The sequence below is a fragment of the Podarcis pityusensis genome (assembly GCF_964106645.2).
Source record: "Podarcis pityusensis genome assembly, chromosome: 5".
In the NCBI taxonomy this organism is placed as follows: Eukaryota; Metazoa; Chordata; class Lepidosauria; order Squamata; family Lacertidae; genus Podarcis; species Podarcis pityusensis.
Window position 1 is genome coordinate 74,936,010 of NC_138032.1, and position 12,966 is coordinate 74,948,975.

General features: G+C 40.7%; 2 protein-coding genes across 56 annotated transcripts in view; one reads left to right on the forward strand and one right to left on the reverse strand.

Moving 5' to 3' along the window:
- ANK3 (ankyrin 3) overlaps nucleotides 1–12,966 on the forward strand; it is a 393,167-nt gene that overhangs the window by 331,691 nt on the left and 48,510 nt on the right. For 31 of the 38 annotated variants that reach the window (XM_081004830.1, XM_081004842.1, XM_081004817.1 and 28 more), the window contains 3 exons: nucleotides 3,055–3,161; nucleotides 7,988–8,020; nucleotides 10,671–10,895. In XM_081004830.1, coding sequence (XP_080860956.1) covers nucleotides 3,055–3,161; nucleotides 7,988–8,020; nucleotides 10,671–10,895 — 365 coding nt within the window. The remainder of the gene's footprint in view (nucleotides 1–3,054; nucleotides 3,162–7,987; nucleotides 8,021–10,670; nucleotides 10,896–12,966) is intronic. The other 7 variants (XM_081004827.1, XM_081004839.1, XM_081004815.1 and 4 more) reach the window with 1 other exon arrangement.
- The window catches only part of LOC308476903 (uncharacterized protein), a 70,045-nt gene continuing 61,970 nt past the window's right edge, over nucleotides 4,892–12,966 (reverse strand). For all 18 annotated transcript variants that reach the window (XR_013986148.1, XR_013986149.1, XR_013986150.1 and 15 more), the window contains 2 exons: nucleotides 6,293–6,497; nucleotides 4,892–6,201 (listed from right to left, as the gene is read on the reverse strand). Coding sequence is in view for 1 of the 18 variants with exons in the window: in XM_081005073.1 (XP_080861199.1) it covers nucleotides 6,297–6,497 (201 nt within the window). In the remaining 17 variants the exon portion in view is untranslated. The remainder of the gene's footprint in view (nucleotides 6,202–6,292; nucleotides 6,498–12,966) is intronic.

Here is a 12,966-nt window from a genome sequence, read left to right on the forward strand (position 1 = left end):
GTAAGAATATAATACTAAAATTATCGTATTTTTCGCTCTATAGGACGCACTTTTCCCCCTTCAAAAATGAAGGGGAAATGTGTGTGCGTCCTATGGAGCGAAGATGCCATAGCCCCGCAACCCTCTCCAGCCGGGAGAGCGCGCGCGGGGCTAAAGCAGCCCCCGGGACCCTCTCCCGGCTGGAGAGGTGATGCGCGGCTATTGAGGCTCCTGCCATAGCCGCGCGTCACCTCTCCAGCCGGGAGAGCGCGCGCGGGGCTAAAGAAGCCATAGCTGCGACCCTCTCCCGGCTGGAGAGGTGACGCGCGGCTATGGCAGGAGCCTCTCCGCTGCGCCTTTCCGCTGCTCCCTGACCTGCTCTTTGGGGCTGGTGGTGGGCTTCCCCCCGCCAGCCCCAAAGAGCAGGTCGAAAGGAGCCTGAAGCCTGGAGAGCGAGAGGGGTCAGTGCACACCGACCCCTCTCGCTCTCCAGGCTTCCAAGGTAGCCGCCTGAACGCACCTTAAACGGCACCTTGTTTTAGAGTGGGAAAACAAGAGGGGGAAAGTTCTCCCCCTCTCTGTGCAGCGCCTCCTGCTGCTTCACTGAAGGGGCGCTGGGCAGAGAGGGAAAAAAAATTTTTTTCTTGTTCTCCCCCCTCTAAAACAAAGTGCGTCCTATTGTCCGGTGCGTCCTATGGTGCGAAAAATACAGTAGTTTTGGGTCCATCTTCGGCATATGACTGAAGAAACTGTTTTCATAAAGATCTTCCTTGGAAATATATTACAGCTTTTTTAATGGCTTTTGGTGAGCTATAAAAACATTTTTATTTTGCCAAGCCATTAGTCTGGGTTGAATTTCGGTTCCCCTGCTTTTGAGTAGCTTTAGCTTTCTGTTACTACTTTTGATTATTTTATTGCATTCATTACATTTTATTGTTAAGATTAGAAGATGCCTTTGGTGTGGGCTGAAAGGTAAGGTTGTTGTTATTCTTTTCATATAAATAGAATAGTTATTTAAAGGTGAAACGCTAAAAAGCAGGAGAAACGTAGAAGCAGGAATATTTGGCGCATTAGTTTTTTATCTCGAAAATTCATCTTTGCAAAGGAAGGGAGAGAGCACTTTCCTAATCTGCCACTGGCTTCATCACCTTGGCTGCTCATCCCCATGCATAGCACATAGAGATGGAACTGATAAATTATTCCTGACATAGGAACCTGAAAATTATTTTTGAAACAGTCTGTGAGCTGGGAGGCTGGTTAATAATAGACACAAGAAGGTTTCATGTAAGTCAGGCTACAGTGGCTATCTTTATTCATGCTTTAAATATAGTCAGAAAACAACTTATTTTTAATTTTCGCTGTAGTTTGGAAGGGGGTATTATGTTACTGCCAGAGAGGCTACTGTTATTTTTTGGCTACCCTGACACTTTGTTTCTCAGGATTCTTGAGCTGGTTTGTCTGCTTTTGAGCACTAACAGACATTGAGGTTATGTGAGGCTTGAGGTGGTTTAACATTAGAATATATGGAAACAATATGTAGTTGTCTCTGTAACTCGGTCCCTTCTGAAAGCTACACTGTCTCCAAACTCACTATTCTTTGGGTACCATTTAATTGTTTGCCAGCAATTTCGGCGTATGCAGTTAAAGTGGATTTGGGACTCTGGCATGACAAGTCAGCTTCCCCATCCCTTCTCCAAAATGGAACTTCTGGGGTAGGGAAAATGAAAGGAAAACTTGCTGGAAAGTGTGAGATAACAGTGGTGCCAGGTGATATCATATAACCTCTGTTACCAATGTTCAATAAAAGCAACATCGTATGACCTCTGTGCAAATTTTTTTTTTGGGGGGGGGGAAACTAGATGAATGCTCAGTAAACAAGAAGAGCTCATAGATTCTAGCTGGCATGCAATATGACACAAAGAAGGAAAAAACAGCTCATTTAAATTGCCCTTTTAAAATTGCTCTTTTGTCTTGCTTGCTTGTTTTATGGTGACTGCTCAAAGCCATTTCTGTTATCGCTCTGCAGGCCCACCTGCCCCTTTGCCAGTCTGGATCAAGTCTGGTGCAGGGCAGTAGAATTCTAGTTGCTTGTCTGCCCATCCCTCAACATTTGACATATGTAAAATAGGAAATACATGCATAGAGGGAGTGATCCAAGCACTGTCTCAAGGTACATGATGCAGTTTTACTGGTGAAGCTGCCTGGACAGTAGGCTGCTTGGAAGCCATAGATCAGCACTGCGTTTAGGTTCTCCTGCACAGGATGCTGAGCTGAGGTGGCGCAAAATAATAATGAATAAAAAATGATTTATTGGGGGCCCCAAATTTGTCCTTGCTCAAGACGCCCTATTACCAAAGCCCTTCCCTGCACGAGATATAAGTAAGCCACTTTAAGGAACGGAAAGGTATAAATATTCCATGGGCAAAATATATAGCCCTGGTGGTGTGCACACAATCTCCTCCATTCCACCCCTGGTTTTGAGGGACGAGGATCGGATCACACTTTATCAAGTGCATGTACCATTTCAATGGGACGCAGGTGGGGCCTGAATCCACAGCCACAATATTGAATATACCCAGTTTGTCTAGAGTTGTCAATGTGTATTCTGTGTTTAGTGCAGAGATTGTTACTGGGATCCCCATTGAGATGCCATGGATAACATACTTGCTTATCGTTCTTTCAAATCACTGTTCCCTCTGAGCTCATTTTGTTGCATAGTGGTCAAGAGTGTCAATCTAGGACTGGGGAGATGCAGGTTCAACTCTCCAGTCAACCCTGAAGGCGACCTAGAATAAAATAAGGTGATAGACCAAGGCAGGATATAACTGCAATAAATAAACAAAATGGGCACTACCATGAGCTAGGCTGCTATGTCCTACATAAACAAGGTTTGTAAAGTAATTAAAGTGATTGGTGTGTGGGTGTGTGTGGGTGAGAGAGAGAGAGAATGATTGCAGGTGTTATAAGTGCTAATAAAAGTTTGATTATATTTCTCAGTTGTGATATACCACAGGAAATGCTTGACTTTTTTTCTCTCTGCTGGATTAATATTTCTTCTCTTTCATCTCTTTGAAGCATCTGACGTTTCCAAGAGAATTTGACTCTGATTCACTCAGGCACTATAGCTGGGCCGCAGACACCTTGGACAATGTCAATCTTGTCTCCAGCCCCATCCATTCTGGGTGAGTTACCTGAAGGATTTCTCTGATGTCATTATGTATGAAATGAAGCAATAGTTGGGGGGTAGACGGGAAATAGCCCTGGTGAAACTTCCATTTCTGTTTTCCCCAAAGCCAGGGACTCAAGTGTAAGCATCATCGGAACAACAACCAACCACACCAATGCATGCTATGCACTTGGGCAAAAAAACTCTATAATACCATGGATAAATTAATAGGAAAAATAGTGTTACTTACTTTGCCATTAACATTTCTGATTTGGCTTGTTGAACTGCAGTTCTCTTCTGCAGGGCTTGCTGTGGGAAAAGGGTTTGGGAAAAGTCCCAGTGCATCTTTGGTTCCCACCCAATGTATGCTGATTATTTCTAATTTATTTGGAGGCTGTGGAGTGGTTCTCTTTAAGAAAACAGAGTAGAACTTAGCCCTTACTATTTTGTCAGATTCCATCTAATCTATTTTCAGTTGGTCAAACCATATGTGTGGATGTGTGGCACATTTACATATGAAAAGCAAGGTGCATTTAATATCAGGGCAAATAAATGCTTGTAATGAATGACAGTGGGTGCAATCCAGAGAAATACTGTGCCCAGTTAATGTTCGAGTTATCTAGATTTCAGTCAAGCCTTTTAAAATCAGAATTAACTTGTTTTGAATTGCCCAGAGAGTTGCAAAGTTCATTACATCAAAACCATGAATAAATTTAACAAATGTTAATAAACCTCTCTCTGTCTTTTAAAAAGGTTATTTGTAAATGTTTAGATTTAGTTAGTATAATTGCAGTGTGTCTCATTTCCCCTTCCATTCAGAAACATTGAAGAATGTAGTTGTTATAATAATAAACAACAAACATTACATAAAAATGAACGTAGAACAAAAACCAAAAAACAGAGAGCAGAGAGGCACAAGTCATTGTTTTAGCGGCTTACACAGCAATGTTTAAGTCTTAAGTTCTGTACTATATTAGCATTTGTTTTTCTCTAGAATTCATGTCTATAGTGCACAAATAAGAATAAGCGAACAGTATGAACTCATGGAGCCCATCAGTGGTAGGATGTAAATAATGTAAGGATCAGTTTTGAAATGCCCACAAAGGATATTTCCTTTTAAAAAATGATAAAAATACAAATACAGCATATTTGTGTTTTATAATACTACAGCTGGAAGGGAAAAAAACCACTCAAAGTGAGCAATTGTAAATACTTCTTCGTGAACTTTCCTTTGTTTTTATTATCAGCATTTCATTTTAGCCCAGATGACAAACTTTAAATCAATGTATTCCAACAGAATAAACTATATTGGTCTACGAAACCTCAACACACTTCTGTTTTATTTAAGTTTGTGGAGGTGGAGAGAGTCCCCAACAGAAAATACATTCAAAATACGATCACAGTATTGTGGGTGACATTCAAATTCTTAGCTGACACACCCTGTAGCCTATTAAAATAGATAGCATGCAATTGCATTTGAATGACTGCAGCTCATGTTACCCTTGCAAGTGAGGGAGATGCTTCAAAGAGGTGTTGACTCCTTCTACTTGAAGCTTTAAAGGTTAACTAGGAAACATGCAGATTCGTTAAAACACCACCAAATTCTCAAAAATGTAGATTCTGGGAAATTTTGGGAATTGGGGGAGATGTGGCAATAAGCAAATTCATGAAAGGGGTATTGCTGTTTCTTCACAATGGAAGACTTTATATATAATTTCTTTATATATTCATTATATATATGACATTATATATAATGTCATAATTTCTAACTTTGATAAACTGTTAACAGGTCTTAATTACTCATCTCCTTGCTGCAAATTGAAGCTGCTGTGTTACCTAGACACATCACAGGCCTCTATAGCAAATTTGGCTGCCATTGCAGGCCCTTTCACAATCACCCTACCCAGAATGCCAGGAAACACACACACATACAGTGGTACCTGGGTTCTCAAACTTTATCTGTTCCGGAAGTCTGTTCCACAGCCAAAGCATTCTAAAACCAAGGCATGCTTTCCCATAGAAAGTAATGCAAAACAGATTAATCCGTTCCAGGCCTTTAGAAACAACCCCTAAAACAGCAATTTAACATGAATTTTGCTATCTAACGAGACCAATGATCCATAAAATGAAAGCAATAATCAAGGTACTGTACTATAAAATAAATAAGGCAGTATTGTAGATGATAAAAATTAAAATATTTTTTTCCCCTTACCTGCACTGATAGTCACTGTTAGGATGGGGGGCTTTTATCCATTCCCACAGGCACACAGTCAATCAATCAATAGCTGAACTGGGTTCCACACAGTCACAAAAACAAATTAACTGAAAAAGCCTCAAAATCAAAAATGCAAATAAATAGCAAAAACAAAAGCACCAAACTTAATCCGTTCCGGAAGTCAGTTTGACTTCTAAAATGTTTGAAAACCAAGGCGCAGCGTCTCATTGGTGCAGGTGAAACTGGAAACAATAGGCGACAGCCACATTGGATGTTTGACTTCCCAAAAACATTTGAAAACTGGTACACTTAATTCCAGGTTTTCGGCGTTTGGGTACCAAGGCGTTTGAGAACCAAGGTACCACTGTGTATGGTCCTTCCTAGAGCAAGGCAGCAGGGGATGATGTGGAGAGCTTCCCAGGTGGGCAGGAGGCAGTGAGACCGGCTTTTGGGGGGGGGGCACCAATTTGTGACCCTCCACTTGAGGCACTTGCCTCATTCTGCCTAATGGAAGGGCCCTAATTGTTCTAACATGTCCTACTGATTTCAGTGGGTCTACTCTCAGCATGACTGAATTTGAATCCAACCCATTGGATTTACTCAATGAGGATATTTATGCAGAGTGCAGGTGAACATATCTTGAATCAACTGATACATGACTACATCTTTTACCCAGGCATGCAGCAACTTGGCTCCTCCCTTCGTGGTGGGAACAAAGAATATTTCCCTTGCCTCTGCATACTTGGCAGAATATTTAGAGGTTGTTTGACCCCCTTGAGTTCTGAGTATGTAGATCTGATATGACCAATCTTTACTCCGCAGGTCAATTGTGTGCTGTAATCTAAGCATAAAAATAACAAATTTACATCATTACCAATTCACATCATCATTATTATCTTGGTCTTCTTTTAAGGAGCTAAGAAAAAACCTACCCTTCTATCCTCCCAACAGCCATACAGGAGAGGGTAGGCTGGGAGATAGCAGTTGGTTACAAGATCCCCATGTGAGCTTTCCACTAGGAGATGCCATTCCATTTCCTTGTTGCATGCTGAATTTACCCAGTTCACAAAAATGTGTCATGGGCACTCTGCTTGGGCCATTTTGCTTAATTCCACTTCTGCCCCAGATATTCACAACCTACAGAAAAGTAAAGTAGCAACACACAAGTGTTAGTACTAAAAGGCAAATGCCTTGAAACATTCAGCTTTCCGGCATGTAATATGTACTCTTGAAATTTTTTTTTTTACTATTTTTAAAAAGTAGACCTAACTGCGATAGTAATGACAGAAGAATTAGAAAGGTTAGGTCTAAAATTATCAATACACAATTGCTCCTTTATTACATTACATTCTAATATCCACAATATTTGGGAAATGTGATGTTGAGCTTCTGACACATGATCAAGACCAGCTTTATTGATTAACTGAAAACCAGCTGCCGTATTCTAGCACAACAGTGGCTTTCCCCCATGCCTGCTAACATAAGTCCCAGGTCCCTGCTTGTCTACATCCCCAGTTTGTGGTAGGCGGAGAGAGACCGAGTCTGTTCTGTCGGGCATGGAGCCAGCACTGATAGTATGTTGGAAGCAGCATGAGTGCAGTGCTCTGCTGCAGGAGCCAATCAGCAGCACCAACTTGCTCCCAGGGGGAGGGGCCAGGGACTGGGCCAGAAAGCGAACTTTCTCTCTGTAGTCTGCTCCCAGGGCATAAATTGGAGGCTTGGCTTGTGGCTTCAACAATACTATCACTGACTTTCCACCCTGCCCTCCCTCAAATCTGGGCATCCGTTTGCTGTGTGGCTGGGAAGGGATTTTACCTAGGCACCCCAGTTCAGCTCTGCATTACATTGCAGGGTTTTTGCCTTCCCCCCAGCAACTTTCCTTGTGCTCCATTCTTTTGACATTTGTCACAACTAACAATTGGAGCTGCATGAGGAATTGAGCCGGACCCAAGCAAGCATTAGCAGAGGTGGATATGTTGCTGTCCCAGTGTGTGATCCCCTTAAGGTGTGTTGAGGTGTCACCAGAAGAGCTTAGCCCCAAATTGTGAAGAGGGGAGGCAGGACTGTTATGGCTGCTACGCTTCAGGTTGGTTGATGGAGCCACATTATCCATTCATACCATGGTGGGCCTGCTAGTTATGCAACTCCCGTCAAGGTGTTCCTGCTAATCAGGCTGGGAAGGTGACACTGGCCAGCAATGCGGCTGCTCAATGAAAGGATTCTGCTCACTGTCACACCAGACTCTGTTTGCTGTAGCCAATCAAGTGGTGGCGAGTTATCCCCATTGCAGCCTACATATTGTTACTCAGTTGTGCATCCTAATGGTGCTGCGTCCACCATCCTGTTTTCTTAAAAGGTGTGCATTACCTTTGCCAGCACAATTACTAATTAGAATACTTGCTTTTATACATACTAAGTGGTGTTGGCCCTCTTTGGCAAATATTTAAAATGCAATTATATGCATATTTTATATTACAGAACACGCACGTTTTCCCTGCTCTGATCAAACTGAAAAGCTTTGCTTTTGTTATTATTTTGCCTTTGCTTATGATCGACATTTTCTGTTGCTGGCTTCTAATTATCTCACATTAATTTTTTTCCAATTTGCTTTCTAAATTATTTTGCAGCTATTCCTCTCCACTCCCCCAGTATGATTCAAGGTGATGACACTGTCTGTGACTCCTTGTTTTGCTTCTATATATGTTTATTTATTTATTTATTTATTTATTTTCTCCACAGTTGAAATGTGCCTAGATGGTTTTTAGTGCATCTGATTTCCCAGCCCTTTCTACCTTTTATTGTAGACATCCCACTTCTTTGTTTGTTTGTTTGTGTAGTTTTTAGCGGTTGTCCTGTAGCTCACGTCATTTACCTGGCAATAATTTAGACGATCATCAACTACTAATTGTGTTCTTACAGACTGTGCATGATGTGCTCAAAAAAATAATGGATAGTAATGTGTAAACTAGTACGGGGGGAAGAGTAGAGTTTTATCGGCAGGTGAGTTTGGACAAAATATTTAGAAGCAGCATTTTTAAAGGACAAGAAACACTGGTTGAATTTGCCACTGATGTACCGCAGGAGAGTACCATGGCACATTAGTTGTATTCACAGGGTGGGCAAACTGTAGAATCTGCAGGTGGCTGGGCAGCAATATTGCTGAATCAAATCTGCTCATGTTAGAATAGTGCCATCCTGGATTTTGTTGGTCCGAGTAGAGCAGTGTTCTTCAACCTTGGGTTCCTAGATGTTGTCGGAAATTTCGTTTGAGGATGCACTGCTCATAGCGGGTGATGCCCAATGGGCCTTGCCCATGCCCTGAGCGAATTATATATTACTTATTTATTTATTTCACACACACACACACACACACACACACACCCCGCTTGATTGTAAAAACAACAACCTCAAAGTGGTTTATGAAGGGAACAAAGCAATAAAATTATCAGTTAAAATAATAGTTAAAAACAACTTTTTAAAACATCCAAAAATAAAATGAAATTGGGAATAAACTAAAAACAGGTTAGCAATGAACTGAAAACAGATTAATTAGGTGTGTGCTGAATTGAATATACCCCAGAACCCTCTGGAATTCATGGCAGATGACTGAGGGCTTCCTCAGCAGACAGATCAATGGAAAAAGAATTCCCAGAAGGCATTAAGTTTGAAAAACACTGGTCTAAAGAGTGAATTGTATCAGTGACTCCTGCAGAGCTGTCTACTGAAAGAAGTAGGACACATGTCCCACTGTCACACCTAGCCCCGGACAGGGCACTGGAAATTAATTACATTTGTTGTGCCTGTCTGTATTTGGACCTGTAGGACAGGACAGCGGAATATCTGACATTTCATATGTCTCCCACATATAGGACAGATGATGGTAAAATTGGCAGAAAAATCTAGGTTTAGTAGCACCTCATATCCCCCATAGTTGGGCTTGCATATCTCCTGTTGTTTGAAAAAAACCAGGAAGGATGGTCTTATCCATGCACTGTGCATCTCCATGACCTGTCAGCATTTTGTGGCATGAGCCCAATAAAAAGACAGTGGCTTGGCATCAGACTGAATTAATTGAATGTAGCTCCTGTTGAAATCACTACTTAAGCTCCATTGATTTTAATGGGAATTAAGTTCAACTAACTTAATCTGGATCCAGCTCATTCCCTAAAATGTGTAGTAGCATTTTCATGTCACTATGATGAAATCACCATTAATAGTTTACATCCTTATTTAATTGAACCATTGTTAGGCTATTATATCCCAAAAATGGAACTGTGACTTACAGGGCAATCTTATACACATCTATTCAAGTCCCATCAAATTCAATGTCTGTAAAAGATTGCATCTTTAATGCCAATTTACTAAGCAGGATCTTAAACACCTGCTTGAAGATGGTTTAAGATTCTGGTTAATAAAATGAAAATAAAGCATGGTTCCCTATTTTGCATGTAATCTAACTGTGGTTCTATTAAAAGAGAATGTAAACACTGAGAAAGGGAGAGGTGAAGAGGGAGTGTGTCATCCTGTTGCTGATATCCAGCTGCTAAAGAAAATTAGATTTTTTTTACCAAAGCCATTTTGTGAATCTGCCCCTTCGTGTTTAATTCTGTGCTTTAAAGACCTAGAAAATCTCAGTAGTAGAACAATGGGTTTGCAGAAACAAAATAAGTAGCTATCATAATACTGAGCAGTTCTGTTGTGCATGTCCGACTTGCTCTTTGAAAGAAACACAGGATGTTTGCAGCAGGCTGTCTAATGGTGCCATGTAGCCAATTAGTGCATGAATAATACACTAATATTTTCATAATAGTAGATGAAGACACAGTTAACCCTAGTAGTTTGGACTTTGACACTGTATTCAACAAAGAAGTTTTGACTAAATGTTTGTCTTGCTAGTAAAATAGTAGAACTTCATGCATATGGTCATTCTAAGAATTACTGTCATACCTTCTGCTAGGAAGGTGAGTATTCACACAAGCCTATGTTGCGTCTATTCAAAAGTAAGCCATCAAGTTCAGTGAGACTTATTCCCAGGTTAGTGGATATACTACATTTACTTGAGAATAAATCCCATTGAACAAAGTGTGACTTACTTCTGAGTAGACATTCTGAGGATTCTGCTGATGTCCACTTCCTTAGCACAAGGTACAAGGGTATTTATCAGTTGACATGTATAGGAATGTTGTTGTGTTGTTTTTTTATTTTACGTGATCTTCTTTCTCATTGGTTTCATTTTAGTCAACATTTGCGCTCATACTTATTTTTTAAACTACCTGATGACACTTTCTTTCTGTCTTTTTTCTCCTGCAGTTTTCTGGTTAGTTTTATGGTTGATGCACGCGGGGGTTCAATGAGGGGCAGCCGTCATCATGGCATGAGGATTATTATTCCACCACGTAAATGCACAGCGCCCACTCGCATCACCTGCCGCTTGGTAAAGAGGCACAAACTGGCCAGCCCTCCACCAATGGTTGAAGGAGAAGGATTGGCTAGTAGACTGGTAGAAATGGGGCCTTCCGGAGCACAATTTTTAGGGTGAGTTGTTCTGTGAATCGTATTATTGGCTGCCATTTTGCATCTATAGTTTTGCTTTCCTTTACCATATGGATCTAAGTTGTTGGGTCTTTTAAAATTGAAATAACTTGAGGATTGGAGGTAGGCTTCCACTCCTTTTGCTAGGTAAGCACAGGACTGTAATTTTATCTTAGGCCAAATTCTCTATGGTATCATGAATTATTTTTCCTATGGTAATATGTTATGTTTAAGGGATGGGGGGGGGGGACCCAAAACCTTCTCTCTTATTCTTGATTCATGCAGATATACAAAGGCAGGATGTTGGGAGCACTGCTGAATTATATGCCCAGCACCCAGTGATTATGGAATGCCATTGATTTCTAAAGGAGTACTCTGTACAAACTATCCGCTCATCCTCGAGAGCTGCAAACATTTACCAAGAGAAGAATGTGCAGCTGAATGTGAATTTTGTAGCAGCTACTCTGAGCCGTATACTAACACAAATGCCAACAGCAGACTTTTTCTTTTCCAAAGCTAACATTAGGGGAAACAATCCACTATGATATGGGAGTACATAAATTTATATATGATGATAAATTTTGTTCATTACCATACATGGTCCCCAGTAGAAAGTTCTGTCGGGAATGACAGTTTGTTCCTAATTTCCCCTCTTGTTTTTCTTCCTGCTGCATGGATGTTATTCAGTAAACTGCACCTTCCTACCAATCCTCCCCCTCTAAATGAGGGTGAGAGCATGGTTAGCCGAATCCTGCAGCTTGGGCCTCAAGGAACAAAATTTATTGGGTAGGATGTTTCTAAGAAAAGATATCAAATGTCTATAGTTCTTTTCTTTTCTTTTTATTTAATTCCTTTTTGTTCTGACTTGCTTTTTTTGTTTTGTGTTTTGGTCATTCCCATTATTTAATTTTTTATTTTTTGGTTCACAACAACAACAAAAGCTTTCAGCTGATTAACTGTCACTGAAAGAAAAAATCATAGTGGCTTGATTTTATTCTAGCACTGCTCCTGTAATTGATCTTGTGCTTCTAGGCATGTGGAATTCACGGCAAGCATTTCTGCTTTCATAACTTTGTGCTTTTTTCCTATGTTTTAACCAATTTTGACTGTTTCAGCTGCATTGACTACACCTTTTAAAAAGCACTACAGCGACACCACACACATGGTCCTGTTTTAGTTCTGTTGGTAGAGAAGGTATTTGCATGGTTTTGGAGCCAGCTTATGGCACAAATAAACAGCTTTGCCAAATTTGGACCAACAAGGAAGTATTTGTAAGACAGGGGTGGTTAAATATAAGCTTAAGACAGTGGTGTTCAAACTGTCTCCTGCAGGACCCTGGGATTTTATCACAATAAGAAGATCAGTAATGATGGCCAGGCATTCCTAAAAATACAAGTTCCTCTATTACCGACCTTCCCCAACATTGTGCAACCAAGTGGGAATGTTCCAATGTGTAAACTCAGCTCATGTGAGGCAGTAACGAGGTCTTAACATATCACTTACAGCATATAAAAGGGGATCTTACAATGTGCCACAGAACCACCCCTAATATCCTGAGCTTCCATAGCAGATAAAGTTATGTTTTCTTGAGAGTGGGAAGTCCATCTCCCTTGCCATCTGCTACTGACTCAAAAAGAAGTTCAAAAAACACATTCCTAGAAATTCTACCTGTATCTGAAGTCTGTGATGTTTAATGTAGAATGTTATTCTGAATTCTGTGTTCAGCACGTTCCCAAGGGCCCTATGAATGGCCTGAGAACATCTGAGGCCATAGCATTATTGAAGCTGGGGAAAGTTTCCAGGGGGTTGCAAGATATAAGTATAATTAATATATACCAAAATCTTCATGTGCTTGAGTACTCACAATAGATACTCATTCTTTACCTTTAACTCTGGGCCAAACTAGACACAATCATAATCATGCAAATAGCAGTTGCTGGTGATTGTTGTTTTTATATAAAAATAAATACTTAAGCACCCTGATGGGTGGGAGGTAGATCCAGATCATCAGCACAGTGGGGGAAAATATTTTTACCTCTTTGCCTCCATTGTGGTCTCAACAGGATTGTTACTC